Below are 26,941 nucleotides of genomic sequence, written 5' to 3' on the forward strand. Positions count from 1 at the left end.
TTGCACCTACATGTCTCTGTAGAAACTAATTGTAAAAAGAGCTAGAGACATCAATCAGAGACTTACTAGAGTAAGAACTGCAGGACGGACTCCTTTTATCCTTTGCTTCCGGAAAAGCTCATATGCTACCTGAGAATTCTAATTCTATTTTTCCAAGACTTTGTTGCTGCAATTAAACAGTTATAATGATTTCTTCAACAAATGAATGAATGAATAAAATAAAAATAAAAATACTTAAACAAGGTATTATTAGAGCTGCTTGAAAATTTTCATAAGTGTCAATTTTTTATAAAAATGTTATCAAATTTTTGTTTACCATTTATTTTCCATTTTCAAACTAAGACATTTTTGCACATGAATTTTTACAAATTTGAAATAATTAAAAACAATCTTACCATGTATTGAAACTGGCAAAATCAAAATCATTTTGTTTAAAATGAAAAAAGAGAAACAAATGTTTTCAACAAATATTTATATTAATGCATTTTGTGTGAAAAAATTAAAAAAAATGAAACTAACATTTGTTTTTGTTTTTAATTGTGATTTTCATTTTATTTTTGGCTTGCTCTAAGTTACAGGACTCCTGTATTTTTCTTGAGATATAATATCCAGTTAAGTTGAATAGATGTATTATTCATTTCAGTTCTAAAATATAGCTTTGCCCGATAGTTGATACATTTCCTGATCTACAATGTGAAACAGAACATGGATTAAAATATGTCCCTACCACTGCCTTTGATTTAAATAAGAAGTTATTTTGATGCGAGTATCTGAAGGAGTTTACAAGATGCATCTATTTCTATTTGACCTCCTTTGAGTTTTGTACTCTATATACGCAGTAATAATGGCTACTTGTTAGATCTTCTTGAAGTTGGGGAAAATAATTGATTATGATAGGTGGAAACCTGAGGACCATACCTGGGGACAGAATTTGCTGGTCCTGGTGTGGGCACAGTGAAGATGAGGAAGGTTTCTTGACTTTAGCAAAGCTTTTGACACGGTCTCCCATAGTATTCTTGTCAGCAAGTTAAGGAAGTATGGGCTGGATGAATGCACCATAAGGTGGGTAGAAAGCTGGCTAAATTGTCGGGCTCAACGGGTAGTGATCAATGGCTCCATGTCTAGTTGGCAGCCGGTATCAAGTGGAGTGCCCCAGGGGTCGGTCCTGGGGCCGGTTTTATTCAATATCTTCATAAATGATCTGGAGGATGGTGTGGATTGCACTCTCAGCAAATTTGCGGATGATACTAAACTGGGAGGAGTGGTAGATACGCTGGAGGGGAGGGATAGGATACAGAAGGACCTAGACCAATTGGAAGATTGGGCCAAAAGGAATCTGATGAGGTTCAATAAGGATAAGTGCAGGGTCCTGCACTTAGGACGGAAGAACCCAATGCACAGCTACAGACTAGGGACCGAATGGCTAGGCAGCAGTTCTGCAGAAAAGGACCTAGGGGTGACAGTGGACGAGAAGCTGGATATGAGTCAGCAGTGTGCCCTTGTTGCCAAGAAGGCCAATGGCATTTTGGGATGTATAAGTAGGGGCATAGCGAGCAGATCGAGGGACGTGATCGTTCCCCTCTATTCGACATTGGTGAGGCCTCATCTGGAGTACTGTGTCCAGTTTTGGGCCCCACACTTCAAGAAGGATGTGGATAAATTGGAGAGAGTCCAGCGAAGGGCAACAAAAATGATTAGGGGACTGGAACACATGAGTTATGAGGAGAGGCTGAGGGAGCTGGGATTGTTTAGCCTGCAGAAGAGAAGAATGAGGGGGGATTTGATAGCTGCTTTCAACTACCTGAAAGGGGGTTCCAAAGAGGATGGCTCTAGACTGTTCTCAATGGTAGCAGATGACAGAACGAGGAGTAATGGTCTCAAGTTGCAGTGGGGGAGGTTTAGATTGGATATTAGGAAAAACTTTTTCACTAAGAGGGTGGTGAAACACTGGAATGCGTTACCTAGGGAGGTGGTAGAATCTCCTTCCTTAGAGGTTTTTAAGGTCAGGCTTGACAAAGCCCTGGCTGGGATGATTTAACTGGGAATTGGTCCTGCTTTGAGCAGGGGGTTGGACTAGATGACCTTCTGGGGTCCCTTCCAACCCTGATATTCTATGATTCTATGATTCTATGATTCTAAGGTGCAAGGAGTCTTCTTCCCCACCTCATATGGCCCACAAAAGACCCAGTCCCTCTGTACGCCTTCGGGGCAGGAAGGAGGTGGACCAGCATACTGTGGAGGAGCAGGCTGGACCCCACAAAGGGATGTAATGGCTGGCACATTCCCCCTGTACTCCAGGGATCTAGTCCTTACTAAGGCAAATACTCACTGACCTCACTGGGAATTTGCCTGACTAAGGACCTCAGGATTTGGCCCAAAGTGCTTTGCAAACTTTATATATAGGAATTGCTCCACTCACCACTGAAATGCAACCACCTCTACTGTGGAATGTGGCAGCTGTTCAGCTGCTTGCAGCAATCCTGTGTGACCATTTAGGGCAGGAGAACAGGAAGTGAAGAATCCCTGTCCAACTGAAACTGCAAGAGGAATTTAGGCAGGCAGATTATAATTATGCTATCTGTAATATAGCATATTTATCCAGGACACTGGATAAATATATTTATCCAGGACACTGGTGGTAACATCCCTACTTTTTCAAAAAGGTGTCATTGGATTTTTAGTGAATACAAATGGATAATACCTCTGGGAGCACAATAGCTTTTCCTGACTCCATGCATGGGAATTACTTTAGTTTTGAGTTAGTGGGAAGTATGTCATATGAGGTCTCCCATCCAAGTACTGATCATATCCAGCCAGACTTAGGGCTGGTCTACAGTGCGGGGGGATTGATCTAAGTTATGCAACTTCAGCTATATGAATAACGTAGCTGAAGTCGACGTACTTAAATCTACTTATTGCAGTGTCTTCACTGCGGTGTGTCGATGGGAGAGCGTCTCCCATCAATTTCCCTTGCGCTTCTCACTGAGGTGGAGTACCAGAGTCGATGCTAGAGTGACCAGCAGTCGATTTATCGCATCTATACTAGACACGATAAATTGACCCCCGCTGGATGGATCGCTGCCCGTAGATCTGGCTGGTAGCGTAGACATGCCTTTAGTTAGTGAGATCACAGCCTGAGGTGGCTATATTAATCAGATATGACTTTGTCATTCATAAAATGGAATTGCTCAGGCCATAGTAAAATCACAAATACTTCAGCAAATAACAGTATTGTAAGATTCTCAGGAAAGCATCATAATGGGTTGAAAGCCTTGGCTAAATATGACTGCCACTACTTATTTTGTAGGAGTTGGGGCCTGGAGGAAATTGCAGCATGTCATCGAAGAGAGCTCCATTTTACCAGAGAAGGCATAAACACTTTGATCAGTCCTACCGCAACATTCAGACAAGATACTTGCTCCAAGAATATGCAGCAAGAAAGTAAGTATCACACATTTCCCATCAGTGTAGAGGAGCTTTTGTTGCAGAGGAATCCATTTCAAAATGTAGAATTTTGTAAAAGAAAAAAAAGTGACTTTGTTCTGAATTTCAGACGTATGGAGAGCAATGGTTCTCAATACTTTTTCATACTGTGAATTCTCTGTCCCATGATCTCCCTGCTATCTAGCTGGGACCCTCTTCTATTTAGCAATATGGAATGGTCATGGCTCCCTGATAGCTGTTCATTACTTCCAGGTTGGAAACTCCTTCCGGAAAGCAAAGTAATGACTCGTAAAAACTCTCTTTGATTTTAGGGATGACCATTGCTCTAGCATATATCTAAGCATGGGTGCTGTGTTTTTGTTTTTAAAATTCTTCCTGCCAAATCTGTTCCTTGAAGATGTTCACTGCCTTGAAGGGGGCCTCATGCATTATGGGCTATTCCAGGTTGTGGTCCTTGGGATTCTTATTTCCCCTTTTATACCAAGTTACAATTTCTCCCATGTTCAAAATGCCTTTTCTTACCCATGGGTTCAAGGAACCATATGCCTCAAGTTCTGTTGCTAGGGCTACCTGAGATCACCTTTCTCCCAGGGTGTTACTGCAGCACTTCAGATCATCTGAGATGCTTGAGTTGATTGGCCCCACCTGCTATAAATGGAAGGGGGGCTACTGTAAGAGTGTTCACTGTAAGGGGTACATGCTCCTGGAATACATTTCATTCCCTGGTTAATCAGGCCATTTGGTGGCCTTCAGAACATGCCACAAGACTAGCATGAAGGGTTAGAAAAGTGGGGTTGGGAGTTGTTTAGAGGTAGGAAGATACTGTAGGAGGCCTATGCTCTCTGTTGGATGTTTCATAGGAGGGCTTATTGGCCCTGATATTTTACTGAAATTGTTTTTATAAAATTGTGCAATATGGTCAGAGTTTGGGATGGGCACAGTGAATAAAGACACTGTATTAAATTACATAAAAGGGCTGACAGCCTCCACTGAGATGATAACACTACTAGGCATTAGATACTAAGGATGCATGGGAGTGAATGTAACCCAACTTCAGTGTGTGAGACCCCATGTGTAGCTTAAAGTGTAAGTTTCTCACACAACACCGCACAGTTCCATTTAGCTGCTTGAATATAATTTCTTTGAACTTTGTAATTCCATGCTTTATCCGTATAGCCATTTTACAGTAATTTCTTTTTGTTTGGAAGGGTCGCTTCTAGACAGGCAGCTTCTTTTAAGTCCTCTGCCAGTACAGAAAGAACTACATGTAGGCTCTGTGCCAGGAGGTTGCACACCTCAGCCGAAGAAGAGTCACAAGAATACAGGAAAAGGTAAACTTGCATTGGCGCCTTTAAATCACTTTGTTGGGTCAAATGCCATGGAACAGACACTTTTTTTTGTCAGTATACTCTAAGGGAAAATTCCTGGCATTGTTGAAGTCAAGGTCAAAATTTCCACTGTCCTCAGTGGAACCAGGAATTCACCATGAAAGTTTATTGTAAGACACAGCACTAAATTTGCAGTTCAGTAACAAGACAGTCACACGTTTTCATGACTGTTGACAAAAAGCTACCCAGGAACCTCTGAAAGGTAGCAAGGTGGCAAAGTAGGTTCACTGACAGAGCTGTCAACAAGGTGGGAGCCTTCTATGACACTAGGTTCTTCATTAATGTCTCATGGCTAGAATACCAAAGGGCTGTGTGTCTCTTACATTTTATATTTCTTAGACCTTCAGTCCAGGATTTTACTCCAAGTTGGCTGTGAAAACAGACTTAAAACAAGAAGAAATTGAAATCTACACTGAATCTGGCACTTTAAAAATAAGAGAAAATATACTGTGCCCTTACTGAATACTAAGATTATGTGTTGAGGACAGCTTAATTGTATTAGAGTCATCTCCCTAACATCCTATTTATCAAGAGGATAACTTGCCTCAGTTACAGCATTGATATGAAGTCCTATAATAAATGTGCTGACAACTATATTCCATTTCATCAATTTGAGTGGCTGTATATGTCCTGACGTACTCCACAGTAAATACACCAAAGACTCAGCCAATGTCTGTTATGAAGGCTATAGATAGTGGAATGCATTCTTCTTTTTCCTTTGAAGATAATGTGAAGGATTACAAGCTATCCCTTTGATGCCAGTTTTGCCATCATCAAGAGACATGTGCCCTGGAAGCAGGGTGCAGTTTAGAAAAAAATCTTAATCTGTTTTGAATTTTTAACCTATTTCATTATTTAAAGAGATACAGCACATGCTGAACAGTACAAGGCAGAATAATCCTGGAGCTCACATTATGAAGAAATTATACAAAGAAATAGCTTAAACAACCACACAAATAAGGGCTGGATTCAATATTCATTGAAGTAAATGGGAGTCATAGAGTTGAAGGTCAGAAGGGACCACTGGATCATCTCGTATGACCTTCTTTGTATCACAGACCACAAACACCACCCAGCACCCACACGCTAAGAAAACTGAAATGAGACCAAAGTATTACAACCCACAGGAGATTAGACTTTTATGTGCCACAGGCAGAGAATAGGAGGGACAGAGGTACACCAGTGCTCAAGGTCCCTGCATTGGCAGGGAAATGACTAAGTGAGATATACTCAGATAATCCCAGGAAGTGACACACTCCCCAAACTACAGAGGAAGGTAAAAAACTTCTAAGTTCACTGCCAGTCTGACCTCACATAAGGTGATGAGCATGTGAGCTAGAACCAGCCAGCCAAGCACCTGAGAGAGAGATTGCTTGAGGCTGCCTCAGATCTCTGGCTCTCCCCCAACAATGTTCCATCTCCTGCCATGGCCATTCCTGATGGTTCAAGGGAAGGAGGTGTGTGTGTGTTTGTGAAACGCTCCTAGAATACATTGGATCCCTGCTGGTGGCTGGCTGAAACCCTGAAACATGAGCTTTAGGAACATAAGACATAAACCAGAAGTGAGCCCTAGGGCTGTTGAGGAGTTTTTTCATGGGTGGCGGATTGGGTCCTAAGTTCTTATTTTCTGTTGTGAAAGTCATGGAAGGGGCACATTATGTCATACACTTTGTGAAGTTCACCTTGTTGGAATTTCCCTTGAATCAGCCCATTGGCAAGGCAAGCAGGTGTGGATTGCTTCCTGGACCATAACCATCAACAAAGAGGAAGGGGCTCCTCCTCCTAAACATGTTGATGATCTAAGATAATGAGGAGTCTTGGGAAACCTACTGAGAACCAGTGCCTCCACATTGCTCACTACCACTCCCCATTATTCTCCATGGAGGCCTGGCTGCTTCAGGAGCCTTACTCTCTACTGGTGGTTTCTCCCAACACCCTTTTCTGAGATCAGCATTATCAAGGGGGAGATGGGGGGGGAAGGAGAAGAGAGAGGTGCAGAATGACAAGCCTTCTCCTGACCTGGGGTGCCAACACCCCGGTTCCACAGTAGGGACATTCTTACAGCTATTCCTGACAGGTTATGCTAGGTTTGCCCCTCCTGCTCACACTCCTTCAGAGGAGAATATGGTTCAGAATACTTGTATCTTAGGCGTGAAGTGGGAGTGTGAACATGGCCCTCCTCCCTGTGTCTGAAGGACTGCCGGGCGGGGGGTAGTTCATGCTACACCTTTTTACAAAGGTGCATAAGGGCCACTGTTGAGCACATTACTCCTCATGACCTGGCGGCATTATGCTCACTCTTGGTTTATACGGGCAAAATGTCTCCAGCCACTGGTGTACCTCCCTAATTCACTAATCCAGCCTGAGCTATTATGGTTTTAAAGGGTCTCTTGGCCTAGATGCTGGTACACATTCCCTGCATGGTGTGTGGACTCATTCTGCATGAGCTCCTTACACAGCAGCAGAGGATAGGGCAGAGGATCTGTGCAGGGAGCCTGCAGAAACCGCTTCTGCCACGGGGGTGAGGCAGCCTCTACTGTGTGCTTCACTGCCTGAGGGGAGGATACTGCTGCTTTTTCCCCCCTTGGTATTTGAACAGGGTAGTGGCCCAGGATTTGATCTCCAGTTCTTAGAGTTACATGTTGGTGGTTTTTGTCTTCTACAAAATATGGGGTATAGATAATGATACAAATAAGAACAAACAGAAACTGAGAGAGGGGAAACCAATAATACACAAACCACAAAAGGGTAGAGAAAGGAAGGAAAGAGCCTGGATAGTCTTAGGAAATTTGGTATTTGATTTCTGTAGATTTTGTTCTTATAACTTAACTCTATTTGCAGAATCCCTGGGCCACCTCCTCAGCTGGGGTAAATCAGCAGAGTTCCCCTGACTTCAGTTAATTCCCACTGAAGATCTGGCCTCATATGCTCACAGGGAAGAGAAAGCAAACAGAAGGCTCATTCATTTGCAGTTTTTAAGATGTTTGTTTTGAGATCGGGAAATGGTTCACATGATCGAATCTGTATCTGTGTAATGCTGCTAATAGGACTTCCAAGCCCTCATCTGCCTGCTGTGTATCAGTGACAATAATAAAGCCTTGACGCTGGGCTAATCCTAAATAGTTTTCTCTTACCATACAGGACTCATGAGCAAAAGTCTGATATAAGTGAAGAGAAGAGGATCCGGTTTGCTGCCAATTTGGCTGATGTGGAAGAAGAGCTTCGTTCAGCCAGGCTCCTTGCAAGAGAACAGCTGGATAGAGTTACCATACAAAGGATGGTACTGTACCAGAACAATTTAATTTCCTTTCCAAGCAGAACTGTAAACTCAACTGCAGTTTAGAACTGTGCTTCACAGAGCCAAACAGCGGGTTGCATCTGTTAATATTTGAAGATAGCTTTCAGACTAAATCTCTGACTCTGGTGCTAGATGATGCCCCTTCTCTCTGCTTTTTATTTCTATCCTGTGCAATAGGTAGAAGAACAAATGGCCTTGGAAAGATACACCATTGAAGAAAGTATAAGTCGAGCTCCTGAAATTTTGGTACGACTGAGGTCTCATACTGTTTGGGAAAAAATGTCTGTGAGGCTTTACTTCACAGTACAAGGATTTCCTACCCCTGTTGTACAATGGTAAGAGTTTGGCCTTTCCAGTCCTCTAAAACTGGTGTTAAGCTTGTTTTCCATTTGGTAGCTCTGACAGAACTATTCAGTGTCATGTACATAATGGTCATATTAAAAACCCTTCATAATTCTCATAGATATGTGGATAGTAGTTGTGGATACTGCAGTTAAAGGACAAACTTTTTGTAGTGTATCAAGTAAATATATATTTCAGAATGCTAACTGCAAAAAATGGTCATTAATTTAATTGATAATAACCTAGCAAGTGGTAAAATACACTGAGTTTTGCTAAATGTTTTATAACAAGACAATAATATCTAGTATCAGGGGGTAGCTGTGTTAGTCTGTATCCACAAAAACAACAAGGAGTCTGGTGGCACCTTAAAGACTAACAGATTTATTTGAGCGTAAGCTTTCGTGGGTAAAAACCACACTTCTTCAGATGCATAGAGTGAAAATTACAGATGCAGACATAAATATACTGACACATGAAGAGAAGGGAGTTACCTCACAAGTGGAGAACCAGTGCTGACAGGGCCAATTCAATCAGAGTGGATGTAGTCCACTCCCAATAACAGATGAGGAGGTGTCAATTCCAGGAGAGGCAAAACTGCTTTTGTAATGAGCCAGCCACTCCCAGTCCCTATTCAAGTCCAAATTAATGGTGTAAATTTGCAAATGAATATATGAAAATATCTAGTCGTTAAACATTGGACATTGAGAGAGAATGCCTATGCTTGATGAGATGGGAGTGCATTCTTCTGTCAGTTACATGGTGCAACCTCACTAATGGGATTAAAACGATACAACTGGCAGGAGAATTTGGCCTTTGAAATTTATCATCAAAAGTGTTCTAGCTGGGGTAAGTTATCAGGGGTCTTGTCAAGAATCAGAAACCACAATAAGAGGCAAATTTCCACAAAAATCTGAGAATCGTGTTATTCTTAGGCTACAATTCAAAACAGATTTTTAGACCTTTTTGTCAACAGAAGGAAGTTGGGATCTCTTTCTCTGTCTCTAGAAATCCTTATTGAAAGGAAGAGTCAGGTTAACTGGTGGATTTAAAATGATAAAGACGATATCCTGGATGACATAGCCATTTTCAGCACTTGAAAGAAACTCAGGCACATATTTTAAAAATTGGAAATGTAGCTGATAAAATATTTATTCCCCTATGTCTAACATCCCCTACCACTGACTGAGCTAGAAATATGGAGTCTGATTCTTAGCTCCCCTTAAGTTTCTTTTGCACCACTCCAACAGTGCAAAGGGTACTCAAAGTAATTTCAGTCTGCAGCTGAGGATTCCCCTAGAACAGATGAATCATGAGCAGGTCTAGGCTTGGAATAGCCAGACATATGTCAACCCCTCCTGGCACTCCTTCACCAGCATCGTGTGTGTGTGTGTGCCATGGTGGGCTGAAAGCATGCCAGAGTGGGAAGGGCAAAATTAGAGCATCATGCTCTCAGGTGATCCTGGCCAGTACAGCAGCCCTTAGGGGACCATTATCTAGCAGTGCAAGTTGTTCTAACTCATGCAAGGGATCAGTTTGACTGCGCGGACTGAGGAGGGGCACATAAATGGCATGAAGCCACCTCTGTCCTCTTTGCTAGGTACCCAAAATTGCTACTCTGTGGATCTGAGAGCAGAGTGTACTAATTGGGCCCAATTCTGACCTCATTCACAGTAGTGTAAATCAGAAGTCACTCTGATGAAGATATCAGACTGTTGTGAGAACAAAATTAGGACCATAGTTTTTCTGCACTCAGCCCACCCTGTAACCCTCGCCCGCCCCATCACCTCCCTTCCATACTGTGCAAGGCATTTTTTTTTATTTGCATGTGGCAGTAATGACCACGCACACCCTGTCTGGGGCTTTCACTACTTCTGAGTTATGTGGCCAACCTTCGCTCACGTGAATAAAAAATAACATTATGGTACCTAACCTCATATATTATCTATGTGTACAGCATACACAGAGAGATAGCTGTAAGATTTCTAGACTGGGCTAGACTGAACTGTAAGGTTCAGGCCTGAGAAAGGGGTGGCAAATTCTGTCCTAGGGGAAGCCCGGGGGAGAATTGTCTCAGTCACAATTCTGTCCCTGCTGCTCACCCTTTTTACATGAAGTGACTTATAGAGCTAATGAGGATGCAGCTTACTTCTGTTTATGCCAGTTAGCTCTGACGGCTAGTGGGCTGGGGAGTTCAACACACTTTCTCTCATCTCTATCCCCTCCCCACTCACCTGCTCAGGGTGGGTGTGTAGCTTCACATGCCACCCCTGCCCAAACGATAACTACTTCCTTTCATTCCATTGCATGACCATGTATGGGCAGGTCATGGTCAGGCTCTCTGTATCTGTTTATGTATACAGAGAGAGCTCAGTTATTAATACATGACATCCTGTTGGAATAATCTATAACTTTTACTGTGGTTTATTTATTTTTTTCTTGATTGTTAGGTATAAAAATGAGGAATTGATTTCGCCTGCAAGTGAACCGGGAAAGTACAGCATTGAAAGCAAATATGGAGTGCATATGCTGGAGATACACAGGTATATTATTCTGATGAATAACAGAATGTTATTTAGATTATGACTTTTAACTGAAATAATTTCCTGCAAATACATCTGAAAATTTCTATAATGTATTACAAAAGAGTCACAAAATACAGCACACTTAACTTCTGCTTAGCTGTTACTTTGGTTTAGGTGGCAAGATACTTCCCAAGTAGTCTGGATATGGGGTCAGTGTAATGAAAAGCTAGGGATTTCTATCACAGCACCCAAACTGTCAGCAAGAAAAAAAACAAATCTAGAGGTAAGTGAACAGAAAAAAAAAGGATCAATTTAAAAAAAACCCTCATTATAATATTTTAATCTCATCATTCTGGCAGCTAGAGTGGCACAGTTTGTTTTTCTTTAATAGTCTATTCCACCATGGCAGCAACTCTTTGTTCAGAGCTTGAAGCTTAGAAAAGTTTAGCTAGTCGTGGCTAGAAAATTCAACGGACGGTATTTGGCTCTGTTAGCAGGTTGTCATGTTTTACTTACCTTATATATTTGTTTTCCTGTGGGTGGGAATGGGAGAGTCCAATGGTTTCTTTAAAAGGTTTTAAGTTCTGAAAATCTATATTTATCTATTTTAAACCATTATGTCTTGAAGACAATTTAAAAGTCATGGCATGAAAGAAAAACAAATGTCGTAACAGGTGTCAGCACTCAAAACCAACCTTCACTAAACCTCAGCTAGGACACAGAGTTGCAATACTGTATTTCACATATAATATATGACTTGGTACAAGTTTAAAAAAAAAACAAAAGCAACAACAGTGTGGATGGAACAATGGTGTCAAGACAGAAAAATAAGGGTCTAAATATTTTCATCTGTCCTTACTAATTTACCAAAAATCTGACCGCAGGCTACATTCAAACAGTTCAAATATTTGTGTGTGATATTTGGCTGGCCACATATTCACTCACCCATCCTGTCTCCAGCTGTCAGCCATAGCCCTGAGCTAGGCCAGCCAGAAGTAGAGGAACAGTAGTGCACCATTCCTTCTGCTTGAAGCAGGAAGCCCTGTCCCCAAATCTTTGGCTTCTGTGGAAAGGGATAGCTAATCCCTAACCTCCTTCCTTTGGCTCCAGTGGATAGTGGAGAAATTTATTCCTGTCTAGGAGACTTCCACAATAGCCACTGGGCTCTGCCCCACTTATCTTTATTCTTTACTCCCCTTCCTGGATGAGGGAGGAAACTATTAGCCTCTTCCCACATCTTCAGAATTCAGTTTGCTGGCCACTTCCCGCACCCTTTAAGGGCTCAGATCATGGCTGACTCATACCATCTGTCCTGGCCCTTTGGGTGTCAGGAAAGGCTGGTGAGAGACAGCCTGTTCAGAAGTGAGAATGGAAAAACTCTTCCATTGCTATTTGGGAGGGTGAGAGTGGTTGCTAGTGGGTGATGTTTGGGTGACTGAGTCCCAGTGGGTGGCACCTCGGGTGAGTGTGATGGTACCTGGGTGCCTTTGTTGGTGCCAGCAGGTGGCTGTGTGCATGAATGTGGGTATGGTTGCCTGTGAGTAGCATGGGGGCGAGTGGAGTAGTTTTGTGAGTGTCTTTTGTTGTGCCGGTGGATGGATGTCCAGGGGAATATGGGTGGACGTGTTGATGCCTGGCTGGGAGGGTGCTTGTTGCTGATCCCCTCCCCAAATATTTCCCCCCTCTCCTCCCTACCAGGCACCCACACTCGCCTAGATAGCCACCCACTCCCCCATAGGCATCCATACCTACTCACACTCACCCAGACACCCCAACAGAGTCATTGACTGGCACCCACAAACGCTCCCACACCCTCTGGCATTCCCCCTTGCCTAGCCACCACCCACTGGAACCTATGCCCATCCATACTCACCCAGACACACCCACACTTATCCAAACAGCTAACCCCTGGCACCCATACACTCACTTCATCTTTCCTATTCTCTGCCAATACATTCTTTTCCAAGTGAAGCTTCTCAACTTCTTCCTGAATTATTCACCTTTTCCTTGTTTAACAGTTGTTTGCCAAAACGATCCTGTCTAATTGGGGCAGCTTCATGACTGATTCTAACTCCGAGGCATACATTGTCTTGAACTAATATTTTTAAACTCCACTAAGCCACTTTATTACCGCTTTCTTTCATGTGAAACTGGTTTGTGGACTGTATGAAAATGATAGAAATATGACATGCACAAGGCCCTTCTTGAATAGTGAGATGATTGTCATAAAATTGCGGCTGAGGTACGGACAAGCCATGGAAAATTGTGGAAAAGTAATAATGGACCTTGTTATATGTGGTAATAAAAGTCCATTATTACTTTTCTGCTATTTTCTGCTGTTGGCCACCCGAGGCTGAGAGTGGGGGCTCCCGCTGTCAAAATTCAGTGGAAGTCTAATATTGCAGAATACGCAGTTTCTGCAATATTGTAAGTTAAGTAGGGCCTTAGACATGCAAGAAATAAAAGCCCACTTTGATATTACTAGCTATACCTTTTTAATACAAAAAAAATCCTGCCTATTTCTTGTATTTGGAAGGAGAAAAAAAGATGTGGTGTAGTCCTTAAAATGGATGATCCAACTATCTGAAATGTGCTTATATTATTTTTTGGATATAGAACAGCTAAGATCATTTACCTAGCCACTTCTGTACTCTTCTCAGCTGTCCATACCAAAGTGCTGAGCTACATGTCATCTGAGCTGTGGACAGTTTTAAAATGGCTTTGGAATTTCTTGGCTGTCTTCTTAGCACTTCTCCGAAGCTTATGTAGTGAACTTTTACTTATGATGCAAGTGTGATATTTATTCCTATGAATATACTGGGTGTTTCTTGTCCCCAAATAGAAAAATTCTTGAGATGCCAAAAACAGAGCATCACCTCATTTTAAAATTGTAACTGGAAACTTTCATCTGCCCATTTATCTCAGAGGACTCACAACCTGTACAGTAACCCAGATCACCTTCATAGCTCCGTCTCAGATTTTTAAGACATCCTTTGGTCAATTTACCATATCTTCTGGATTCACATGACACAACCCTTTTCATATACTGTTGATTTCTGGCTGCTTGGAGGGGTCTTATGCTAGCCTTTCACCATTGGGGACCTGAGTTCAAGTTCTGTCTTGAGTAGTAACGACAAATGGTGTTGATGTTTGCATTGTAATTCTGACTTGTGCACTTCCCCAAATCCCATTTCACAATTCTCAGAAACATAGGAATTGCCATACTGCATCAGGCTACTGGTCCCTCTAGTCCAGTATCCTGTCTCTGACAGCGAGCAATAGCAGATGTTTTAGAAGAAGGTGCAATAAACTGGGAAGAGAGGTAGATACGCTGGAGGGTAGGGATAGGGTACAGAGGGACCTAGACAAATTAGAGGATTGGGCCAAAAGAAATCTGATGAGGTTCAACAAGGACAAGTGCAGAGTCCTGCACTTAGGACGGAAGAACCCCATGCACCGCTACAGACTAGGGACCGAATGGTTCGGCAGCAGTTCTGCAGAAAAGGACCTAGGGGTTACAGTGGACGAGAAGCTGGATATAAATCAACAGTGTGCCCTTGTTGTCAAGAAGGCCAATGGCATTTTGGGATGTATATGTAGGGGCATTGCTAGCAGATCGAGGGATGTGATCGTTCCCCTCTATTCGACATTGGTGAGGCCTCATCTGGAGTACTGTGTCCAGTTTTGGGCCTCACACTACAAGAAGGATGTGGAAAAATTGCAAAATGTCCAGGGGAGGGCAACAAAACTGATTAGGGGTCTGGAACACATGACTTATGAGGAGAGGCTGAGGGAACTGGGATTGTTTAGTCTGCGGAAGAGAAGAATGAGGGGGGATTTGATAGCTGCTTTCAACTACCTGAAAGGGGGTTCCAAAGAGGATGGATCTAGACTGTTCTCAGTGGGAGCTGATGACAGAACAAGGAGTAATGGTCTCAAGTTGCAGTGGGGGAGGTTTAGGTTGGATATTAGGAAAAACTTTTTCACTAGGAGGGTGGTGAAACACTGGAATGCGTTACCTAGGGAGGTGGTAGAATCTCCTTCCTTAGATATTTTTAAGGTCAGGCTTGACAAAGCCCTGGCTGGGATGATTTAGTTGGGGATTGGTCCTGCTTTGAGCAGGGGGTTGGACTAGATGACCTCCTGAGGTCCCTTCCATCCCTGATATTCTATGATTCTATGAAATGGTTTAGGGGACCATTGGAATAGCCTACCTTTAGGGGAAATTTCTTCTTTACCCAAACCAATTAGAAACTGCAGTATGCCTTGGAGCATACAGGTTTATATCCCTTCTATTTCTGTAACTGATCTAATGTAAGTGTGGATGTTCTCAATTACCAGTATAAATGTCCTATTCTTGTGTTCATCTGATTAAGCTTCAGTGATATCACATAGCAATGTGTTCCCATGGTCATTATAAAGTATTTTCTTTTCACTCTTTAAACTTCTGCTTTTTTCTTTCATTGAATGTCCCCTTGTTCTTGCAATAGAAGAAATAGGATCATTTCCCTATACTAGTCACTAATTTTATGTCTTTATTCCCCCCTAGATGGGCTTCCTTAGTTAAGACAGAAGGCCAATCTTTTCAATATTTCTTCATATGGAAGCCTTTCCTGGCCTCTGATGATTCTTTTCTCCTCGCTCTAAACAGGCTCTATTTCTGTTCTATTCATTTGAGCTAGGATGAACACAGTATTCCAGATGCAGGTGTACCACTGATTTATATAATGGCAGACTATATTTTCTGTATTATTTCTATCCCATTCCTTATACATTCTTTTTTACTGCTGTTGCACCTTTACTTCTACTGATCAGTGGTTTTTGTTATTGTCCACAGTAACATTTAGTCTCTCCTCTAACTGTTTACAGTTAATTTAGACACCGCAATGTTTGTGACTAGGTCAAAAGATTTCTTCCAGCATGGATGCTTTTGTCAAGACTACAAAAAGAAAAGGAATACTAGTGGCACCTAAGAGACTAACCAATTTATTTGAGCATAAGCTTTCGTGAGGTACAGCTCACTTCATCGGATGCATTCAGTGGAAAATACAGTGAGGAGATTTATATACACACAGAACATGAAAAAATGGGTGTTATCATACACACTGTAAGGAGAGCGATCACTTAAGATGAGCTATTACCAGCAGGAGAGTGGGGGTGTGGGGGAAGAAAAACTTTTGTAGTGATAATCAAGGTGGGCCATTTCCAGCAGTTAACAGGAACGTCCGAGGAGCAGTGGGGGGTGGGGGAAATAAACATGGGGAAATAGTTTTACTTTGTGTAATGACACATCCACTCCCAGTCTCTATTCAAGTCTAAGTTAATTGTATCCAGTTTGCAAATTAATTCCAATTCAGCAGTCTCTCGTTGGAGTCTGTTTTTTAAGTCTTTTTGTTCTAATATTGCGACCTGTAGGTCTGAAATCGAGTGACCAGAGAGATTGAAGTGTTCTCCGACTGGTTTATGAATGTTATAATTCTTGACATCTGATTTGTCTCCATTTATTCTTTTATGTAGAGACTGTCCAGTTTGACCAATGTACATGGCAGAGGGGCATTGCTGGCACATGATGACATATATCACATTGGTAGATGTGCAGGTGAACGAGCCTCTGATAGTGTGGCTGATGTGATTAGGCCCTATGATGGTGTCCCCTGAATAGATATGTGGACACAGTTGGCAACGGGCTTTGTTGCAAGGATAGGTTCCTGGGTTAGTGGTTCTGTTGTGTGGTGTATGGTTGCAGGTGAGTATTTGCTTCAGGTTGGGGGGCTGTCAGTAGGCAACGACTGGCCTGTCTCCCAAGATTTGTGAGAGTGATGGGTTGTCCTTCAGGATAGGCTGTAGATCCTTGATGATGCCTTGGAGAGGTTTTAGTTGGGGGCTGAAGGTGGTGGCTAGTGGCGTTCTGTTATTATCTTTGTTGGGCCTGTCCTGTAGTAGGTGACTTCTGGGTACTCTTCTGGCTCTGTCAATTTGTTTCTTCACTTCAGCAGGTGGGTATTGTAGTTGTAAGAATGCTTGATAGAGATCTTGTAGGTGTTTGTCTCTGTCTGAGGGGTTGGAGCAAATGCGGTTGTATTGTAGAGCTTGATTGTAGACGATGGATCGTGTGGTGTGGTCTGGGTGAAAGCTGGAGGCATGTAGGTAGGAATAGCGGTCAGTGGGTTTCCGGTATAGGGTGGTGTTTATGTGACCATTGTTTATTAGCACTGTAGTGTCCAGGAAGTGGATCTCTTGTGTGGACTGGTCCAGGCTGAGGTTGATGTGGGGATGGAAATTGTTGAAATCATGGTGGAATTCCTCAAGGGCTTCTTTTCCATGGGTCCAGATGATGAAGATGTCATCAATGTAGCGCAAGTAGAGTAGGGGCGTTAGGGGACGAGAGCTGAGGAAGCGTTGTTCTAAGTCAGCCATAAAAATGTTGGCATACTGTGGGGCCATGTGGGTACCCATAGCAGTGCCGCTGATTTGAAGGTATACATTGTCCTCAAATGTGAAATAGTTATGGGTGAGGATAAAGTCACAAAGTTCAGCCACCAGGTTTGCCGTGACATTATCGGGGATACTGTTCCTGACGGCTTGTAGTCCATCTTTGTGTCGAATGTTGGTGTAGAGGGCTTCTACATCCATAGTGGCTTCCATTGGTCAAACTGGACAGTCTCTACGTAAAAGAATAAATGGACACAAATCAGATGTCAAGAATTATAACATTCATAAACCAGTCGGAGAACACTTCAGTCTCTCTGGTCACTCGATTTCAGACCTACAGGTCGCAATATTAGAACAAAAAGACTTCAAAAACAGGCTCCAACGAGAGACTGCTGAATTGGAATGGAATTAATTTGCAAACTGGATATAATTAACTTAGGCTTGAATAGAGACTGGGAGTGGATGTGTCATTACACAAAGTAAAACTATTTCCCCATGTTTATTTCCTCCACCCCTCACTGCTCCTCGGACGTTCCTGTTAACTGCTGGAAATGGCCCATCCTAGGAGTTCCCATCCTAGCACATACAAGCTGAGCTGCAAGAGCTAAGAAATATGGAGTGAGGTAAAAGACAAAATGACTGACCAAGGACCATGTGTTGTGGCTACTCCTGCAGTGAAAGAAGGACAGAAGGACTATGAAACTTCATGAGTTCAATTTGGTAGCATTTCTGACAAAAATCTTCCTTCATGAGGGAGGCAGTTAGTGGAGGAGGCTATAGAGGGGACTGCAAACACCATAGGGGCTGTTATGCACTCCAGCCACACCCCTTCTCACACCCTCCCCCAGCACAGCACTGACATGCCTCCTAAACTGGGAGCATGGATAAAGCTGTTCTACTGGCAGAGCAAAACTGAAACATTAAGCACCCCAGCTATGGCCCCTCCGACCCTCAGCCACCCCTACCAGGCCACCTATACTAGGAAGCAGGTGTCAAAATCTTACGCTGGGTCTGCGCTGACTGGAGAACCATCCGTTTCCCCAGCTCCATACTAGAGGAAGAGCTGATTAAAATAAAGCGTGTGTGTGTGTGTGTGTGCGTGTGTGGGGGGGAGTCAGGAAAAATTTTTGGGGCCCTCCCATCTCCATTGTCCACATTTTGAAAGTTAGCAAAACTTTGACCATCTCTACCAGAGGGTATCCCCTGGGGATCATCTACAGCCTTTTATGCCCAGGCAATGGAAAAGGTCCTCAGCATAGGAGAGACTCAGGACAACTGAATTCATACCGAAAGTGGGTGTCTTTAACCAAATGCGTGGTTACTACAGTCTCCATTCTGTTTTTGACATGGGTTGAAATGAATGCCAATTCAGGCAAAAATGTTATTTCACTCTGCACTCCTGTGGCGCAATCTATGCTAGCCAGACGGATGAACATGTGCATTTTAAATGTACGTATCTGCCAGTGTAAAGGTCCCAGTGCAAATATTAACACTCAAGAACATGATAAAGATTCAGGGCAGTTTTACCTTCACACAAACTATCATTATCTTGGGACAGACCTAATTCTGCATTCCCATCTCATGCTATTGAAGATAAACTGTATGCATTTCATCTGACCTTTTCAAAGTTTAGGAAACACATTCTTGACCAGAATATTAGGATAACTGATGAAGAAACCACTCCCCAGCCTCTGTAGACACCAAGAATCCACCATAATTTTTACACAAGATCCCGTATACCTTGGACTATCACTTAGGAAATTTAGTTTTGTTCAGATGTCCAACCAGAATAGATGCATTCAATAAAATTGATAGTTTGCTCACTGATATTGAATCTTAGGGCCTTATTCAAAGGCGAATCATTAGGAGCTGGTATAATCTGCACCTTTTTCTGGCCTCCCTCAAAGTACAAGTTAAACCAACATGATATGTAACTTACACCCACTGACCACGTTACACATTACCTTGATTTTGGCCCACTGAATCTAAAGACATTCAAAGGTCTCTCTGCACTGCATTCAGCTGTGTGATTGCAGCTGCTTTAGCTTTAATCTACTAGCCCGGCTGAAAATAGCAGTGAAGACGTGGCAGTATAGGCTTTGGCACAGGCTAGGGAATGCGTGTATGTATTCAATATCATGGACAGGCATGTACAGTCCATGCTGAAGTCCATGCCACTGTGTCTTCACTGCTATAGTTTTAGCCATGCTAACCAGATTAAAGCTAGCACGGTTATACCTAGCTGAGTTGCAATCACATCTTCACTTGCAGTGTAGACGTATCCTAAACTGGTGTAACGCATATGAGGCAGAACTAGATTAGAGAGACATAGCCGGAAATGGTCAATTGTCAAATTTCAAAGTAGTAGTCTCTAGCAAATGTGTAGACCTTATCTTCAAGTTACAAATTGCACAGAAGCCGGATTGTGTCACAAACCACTCATATTTATATTAATATAAATATGTCTTTTGCATGTTTACATACAACTGAAGAAACCTGTATGTACATATAAGCTCAAATAGCTTCCCTCCTCTGGGGGTATGTCTACACTTTGAACTGGAAGTGTAAATTCTGGCTCAAGGAGACTTACCCACTGTAGCTCTGAGCGATCATACTAAAAATAGAGCGTAGCTTTGGCAGGGCAAGCAGTAGGTGGGGCTAGTCACCTGAGGTACATCCCTACTGTCTTGGACAGGATCGTACTCGGGGTGGCTAGCCCCTTCCACCGCTTGTGTAGCCGTGGCTACACTGTAATTGTTGTGGGCTAGCTCAATCACAGCTCACATGGGTATGTATCCTTGAGCCGAGAGTTGCACCCCCAGCTATAAGTGTAGATTTATTCTAATCTAATGGAAATTTGTCAGCTTGAAATCTAACCAGTTTAAAAAATTGAATGATTCGTAGAGCTAGTGAATAACCAGCTTTTTGGATCAGTGGCTGAACTGCTGAATAGGAAAAAACCAAACCAAACCAAAAAGCAGTTTAGATCTATCTAAAATAAGCCCTGTTCAATTTTTCAGGCATAATGAAAAAGTTGAAAATTTTTGTTTTGGGGTCAAGCAAAACATTTTCTTTGACCCTAAATGTTTATTTGCCAAGGTTGTTTACCTTTATAAAGTGTATTTTAAAATAAAATTGAGTGAAATTCCAAAATAAATCATCTTTACAAACAAGAAGTTGAAATGACTTGTGTCAGAAATCCTAAATGAACCAGTTTGACATTTCTTAATTTTTTTGTGTTTGACTGACACAGTTTGCCAAAATTGACTTGAATTTGAGAGTTGTTTTGGTGGAACCAATGGAAAAAATGATTTTTACAATTTTTTTTGCCCAGCTCTAATTATTAGTAGTAAAAATACTTCACCCACCCAAATTCCCTACCAATACTACTGATTTTAAATCACATTATGCTATTTTTATAAATGTTTTTTCTGTCCTTTTGTTGTGTGAAAGACTTTCACAAACAGGAGAAACTACTATGGGCCAAATTCTTATCACTTATAACAGAATAAGCCAATCAACTGGGGGTTGCACATGTGTAACCGAGAGCAGAATTTGAGACAGTACGTTTATATATTCGTTTGACAAATTAATCGAACATCTCACTGTGCTTTCTTATTTCATGGAAACAATCCTGCATTTCTTGCATTCTGATTTGAGTCAAACAAAGGTTTGAGTGGCAAAGGAAGACAGGATGGGGCCCTACATCAGTTTAAAAAAGACATTTCTACAGTTTCCTGATTACTTGCATGCCATATGGTGGTAACTAAATAAATCATGGTTCTGAATACTGTGTAATTTTGATAACTAGCAATGTTTATTAACTGGTTACCAGTAATCAAATACATCCCACTAATACAGCGGTTCTCAAACTGTGGGTTGGGACCCCATTTTCATTGCGTTGCCAGGGCTGGTTTAGACTTGCTGGGACCCGGGGTCAAAGCCCAAACCCCACTGCCTAGGGCCGAAGCTCGAGGGCTTCAGCCCTGGGTGGTGGGGCTCAGGTTACAGGCTTCAGCTTTGCCCCCACGCCTGCTTGGTGCAGCAGGACTTGGGCTTTGCCCCCCCCTCCCCCCGACCCAGGACAACGGGGCTCGGTGAGCTCAGGCTTCAGTCCCCCCTCCTGGGGTTGTGTAGTAATTTTTGTTGTCAGAAGGGAGTCTCCGTGCAGTGAAATTTGAGAACCTCTGCACTAATAGGTATGAAAGCAAATGCTGAGTAAAGATGACGAATCCACTATTTTTAAAGTGGTATTTGGTTAAAAGTTATCCTTTTGATATATTATTATTTGATCCTCCCATTATCAGTACTAAGTCAAGTAAAAATGTTTAAATAATAATGAAAGCAAAGAAATCTAAGATTAAAGCTCTCAGTTCATTCTTTGCTTGTTTCATTATACCAAGGCATTTTGGCGGTGGGTTGTGAAAAGAGTGTGAATCCTATATCCCATGTATGTTTCAATGCTTAGGCATTATTGGGTGGGTTAAGAAGAGAGTGGAAAACTTACTGCAGGTTTTCCTTGCTTTTGACATTTTGCATCACACTGTTAATGTTATTTTATACTGATAATTTTATATTATATTTTTTCCTGTGTTTCTTATAAAGTCTAAGTACAGAAATATCATATTAACAAGCTAAGAATTAATGTCCAAAGTTTCGTGAGACCAGATACCATAGCAAAGGATCAGTTAAACTTTAGATATATTTGTGAACAATTATTGGTTTATATTTTGAGCGTGTATTAAAAAAGCATCTATTGTGAGTTAAAATTTGCTTAATTTGTTTTCCCAGCATACAATATTTCACCGTAACCCTACAGCGCTGTCATGTTTTTAGGGCACTATCCTGGGCTTTTGTGGTAACACAAGCCAGTCTCGGGGTTGTTGTTGTGTCTTTGATAATTAATTGTAAAATATACTCTGTATTATTCCACTTTGTTTTGTAAAATGCATGGCTGAAGATCTGCCTTTAGGGGGTGCTGTGAGCCCTGTACATTTATAGTGATGTAATTCCATTGCTCGACCCATCATCTGGTCATGTTTACTCTCACGAAAAGGCAAATTTTCTGAAAATAAGCGGGATGGGTTGTTCCACTTTGTGGCATGTCACAGTCCAGAGTATATGACAAGGCTCAAAAGCAAGTGTGTGACATGCCTGCTATGTGAGCAACACCCATGCTGTATGCCACAAAATCTGCAATCCTTTTGGGTATTTTGCATCAAACTTTTTTCAGTTTGTTCTGTTCTTTCACACTTGGTTTCCATCATCTTGTAGCCATATTTTTATCTATTTCATCTGTGAGTTTCCAGGATGATGCCAAATTATTCTTCTGAGATGAAAGTGAATGCAGGCATGTGCAGGGTTGCTTCTTAAAAGTCATGGTCTCCAATAAATGGAGAGAGCTTCTCTTAAATTGCACAAAGTCCTCAGATCATGAACCTACTCACGTGTCATGTATATTTACATAAAATTTATTTTTACGCAACCAAAATACAAAGAGCTATTCTCTTTTCCCGTACCACAACTTTACATCAGTGTAACTCCAGGGGAGTTACTCCTGTTTGAACTCGGTGTAAAAAGAATCAGGCCCATTGTCCTTGGATGTGGAAGTTTGCACTGGAATCTTAACACGAACAGATATGCAAACATGTTGCCAGTTCCACACCAAAGAAGGCTCTGAAGAGTGAGTTATTCCACCATTGGACCCTCTGCTGCTGCACTAAGGATCCTTTAAAAAATAAAGTTGGTTGGTCCTTAATCAACTTCTTTTCTTAAATAAAAAAATATCAGGTCAAACCCATTTGTCTATAGCAATATTAGGCCAGATTCCCTGGACTGCTCTGTTACCTATGTGTTGCCTGAGTGGTACAAAGGGAAAAGAAACGGCTTGCAATTTCCTGCAATGTGATATATGCCATCATGTGCCAGAAATGCCCCTCTGCCATGTACATTGGTCAAAGCGGACACTCTCTATGCAAAAGAATAAATGGACACAAATCTGACATCAGGAATTATAACATTCAAAAACCAGTCGGACAACACTTCAGTCTCACTTGTCACTCAATAACAGACCTAAAAGTGGCAATTCTTCAACAGAGCTTGGAGTGGTGGTCATGGAACCCCTATCCCTAGGACAATGCATCTCATGCCTTCTGGTTGATGAGGTTTCTTTCTGATACCTTCCCTCAGAGGGCTCTTCCAAATCCTTCTCCACAGTAGTACCTGTGGAGAAAGCCTCAAAACAGTTTCGCCCCTCTATCTGCATTGGGGGTACATAGGTTCTCCTCTTTCTTCTGGAGGTCACCTGCTGCCAATACTCTTCCCCGTTCTGTACTGCACACTCTGATTCTTTGGCATGTTTTGCTTCCAGAACCAAACACTGACTTCTATCCAGAAAATCTTGATTTTCTCTGATGTAATGGAGGGTTGATACCTGGTTCTCTAGTCCTCTAACCTTCTCTTCCAATATACAGACCAGCTTGCACTTTGTACATACGAAGTCGCTTCTGTCCTCTGGGAGAAAGACAAACATGGCACATTCTGTGCAGGTCACAACAGCTGATCGCTCACTATCCATGTCTTCCTTCTAAGAGGCTCCTCAGGTGTTGTATGTACTATTCACAGGAGCCTGAAAGGCAGAAACACTCTGCGAACTCCCCCCAGGCAAACTCCCTCTGTTTGCCTGACCTCGGTTTGCTGCTTATTCGTTCACAACTGACTGCCTTTTTATAAGGCTGCTGGCTTGAAGCAGGTGGTCTGGCTCAAAGCCTTTCCTCCAATCAACCACTCAAGGCCCACCTGGAACAAAGCACTCCCAATTCACACTTTTCAATCAAACACCCACACGGTAAAACAGTCACACTATTAGAACAAACAAACACATGATCAAACAGTCACACTATCTGAACAAACAAGCACGGGGTCAAACAAATGTTCTGCAGAAAAAAACAAGCACACAGTCAAACAGTCACACTGTTCAAACAAACAAGCACAAGGTCAAACAAATGCAGAAAAGGACCTGGGGATTACAGTGAACAAGAAGCTGGATATGAGTCACCAGTGTGCCCTTGTTGCCAAGAAGGTCCATGGCATATTGGGCTGTATTAGTAGGAGCATTGCCAGTAGATCAAGGGAAGTGATTATTCCCCTCTATTCGGCACTGGTGAGGCCACACCTGGAGTATTGCATCCAGTTTTGGTCCCTCCACTACAGAAGGGATGTGGACAAATTGGAGAGAGTCCAGCAGAGGGCAACAAAAATGATTAGGGGACTGGAACACATGACTTACGAGGAGAGGCTGAGGGAACTGGGGTTATTTAGTCTGCAGAAGAGAAGCGTGAGGGGGGATTTGATAGCAGCCTTCAATTACCTGAAGGGGGGTTCCAAAGAGGATGGAGCTCGGCCGTTCTCAGTGGTGGCAGATGACAGAACAAGAAGCAGTGGTCTCAAATTGCAGTAGGGGAGGTGTAGGTTGGATATTAGGAAACACCATTTCACTAGGAAGGTGGTGAAGCACTGGAATGGGTTACCTAGGGAGGTGGTGGAATCTCCATCCTTAAAGGTTTTTAAGGCCCAGCTTGACAAATCCCCAGCTGAGATGATTTAGTTGGTGTTGGTCCTGCTTTGAGCAGGGGGTTGGACTAGATGACCTCCTGAGGTCTCTTCCAACCCTAGTATTCTATGATTCTATGATCTTTACTTATGAATTTTGTTTATATTAACAGTACTTTATTTTCCTCTTTTCCCCACAGAGCTAATTTTGATGATACTGCTACCTATACAGCAGTTGCAACAAATATCCATGGGCAGGTGTCAACCAATGCTGCTGTGGTTGTGAGGAGTAAGTCCTATATAGCAATTAAACCTGGAATAAATATAATAAAAAAATCAGTCCTCATCCTCAAAGGAAACCTGCATAGCACCCTCAAAAGATGAGCCTGGGGACAAACATTCTTAACTCTGCTAGACACTAAAAACCACGGACTTAATAGAGACACTGTTTTTATGGCTTGCTACAACATTTTGTAGCACACACTACTGCCTGCCAACCCTTGATTGTCCACGTTATGCGTGAAACCCTTATGCTCATGTAAGCGGGGGAATAGTCCCGCTATTGTGGGGAACTTTCCTGGCTTCTGCACTACCCCAGTGAAGTGGGCTAGTGAAAGGATCCGAGTCCTCACTCCCACTTCTTTTACCCAGTGGCCTCCCTGCCCTTGAGGACTCCCCTTCCACTCTCCTGTCTGGCAGAGGCCTCGTAACCCCAACAAGGCTGGGCCCAGGATTCCTGGGGGGCTCGACCCCCAACCCTGCTGTGGTCACCTAGGACAGGAGCTAGGGTGTCCCCACTCCGGGGTACTTTCTCTGCATTTGGCACTTCTCTGACCCACTGACCATTATATACAAGTTAAAGGAAATGCAAGTTATTTAATCAACAATTAATTTTAAAAAGAATAAGGAAAAATGGGAAAGGTTAAAGGAAACACATCAACCCGCTCTGTGGCAGGGAATATCACAAACGGTGTCTCTGGAACGTCAGGGCAGTTCACAGTCTGTTCCTTGTAAGTCCCAGGCCTACTTCTCAGGCCCTGGCTGTGCTGCAGGGATGCTGTGGGTTGGACGCTTGCTCTGGTGGTGGCCACACGCTCTCAGGCTCTAAGTGGTAGGACCCTTCTTCCCAGTGTCGCCCCCACCCTGTTGGGGTTACGATCCAAGCGTGGCCTGCAGAGCCTCTTGGCTGAGGCGTCTCCCTGTGCTGGGCCCACTGCCCAGGGTCCCCCTCGCTCTCCCCAGCTGCTCACCGCACCCAGCTCCGGACTGCTCCAGTCCCAGCTCCACCACTCTCTCTCTGCTACTCTGCCTCCAGCTCCCTGGGCTGCTTCTCTGGCCCCTTTGCCTCTGGTTGCTGCAGCTCTGCTCCCAGGACAGGTGTGCTCTGCAGGCTGCTTCTGTGACTCTGCTCCCAGCACTGACCTGCTTCGTGGGCTGCTTTTCTGGTCCCTCTGGATCTGGCACAGCTCTGCTCCCCAGCTTAGCTTGGGCCCCTGCTTTCTCCTTAGCTCGGCCCCACTCCGTCTGACCCAGGCAAATCCAGCTCACACGGAGAACGGGACCTCCTTTGCTTCCTGACCCTCTGATTAGCCCGCCCGCCCTGTCATTCAGGCTGACCTGAGAACATTGGCCTCTCCCCATTGTTCCTGGGGACCATCCGTCTCAGGGTCCTGGTTTCCCATAGACCTTTCCCCTTTTAGTACTGGGAGCTAGCCAACCAAAACACCGCCACTGAATGTTAGTAAGAGGTCAACAGTCCCCTTACACTCAGTAATCTGTTCTACCTTGTATTGAGTTCAGACACTCTGGTTATTTTCTCCAGAACTGAAGAAAAGTGCTGTCTGAATCTTGAAAGCTTGTGCCTTCCACCGACAGAAGTTGGTCTAACAAAAGATATTACCTAACCTACCTTGTCTCTTTCATATGCTGGTACCAGCATGGCTACAATACTGCTACAAATAAGA

The 26,941-nt window shown here is 43.0% G+C and overlaps 1 protein-coding gene across 1 annotated transcript in view; it reads left to right on the forward strand.

Moving 5' to 3' along the window:
* Nucleotides 1-26,941, forward strand: part of MYOM2 (myomesin 2) — a 174,925-nt gene that overhangs the window by 73,398 nt on the left and 74,586 nt on the right. The window contains exons 3-8 of the mRNA XM_073336199.1: nt 3,308-3,441; nt 4,653-4,775; nt 7,974-8,112; nt 8,308-8,465; nt 10,920-11,012; nt 25,178-25,266. Of these exons, the coding sequence (XP_073192300.1) occupies nt 3,335-3,441; nt 4,653-4,775; nt 7,974-8,112; nt 8,308-8,465; nt 10,920-11,012; nt 25,178-25,266 (709 nt within the window). The 5' untranslated portion in view covers nt 3,308-3,334. The remainder of the gene's footprint in view (nt 1-3,307; nt 3,442-4,652; nt 4,776-7,973; nt 8,113-8,307; nt 8,466-10,919; nt 11,013-25,177; nt 25,267-26,941) is intronic.

The sequence above is a fragment of the Lepidochelys kempii genome, chromosome 3 (assembly GCF_965140265.1).
Source record: "Lepidochelys kempii isolate rLepKem1 chromosome 3, rLepKem1.hap2, whole genome shotgun sequence".
Lineage (NCBI taxonomy): Eukaryota > Metazoa > Chordata > Testudines > Cheloniidae > Lepidochelys > Lepidochelys kempii.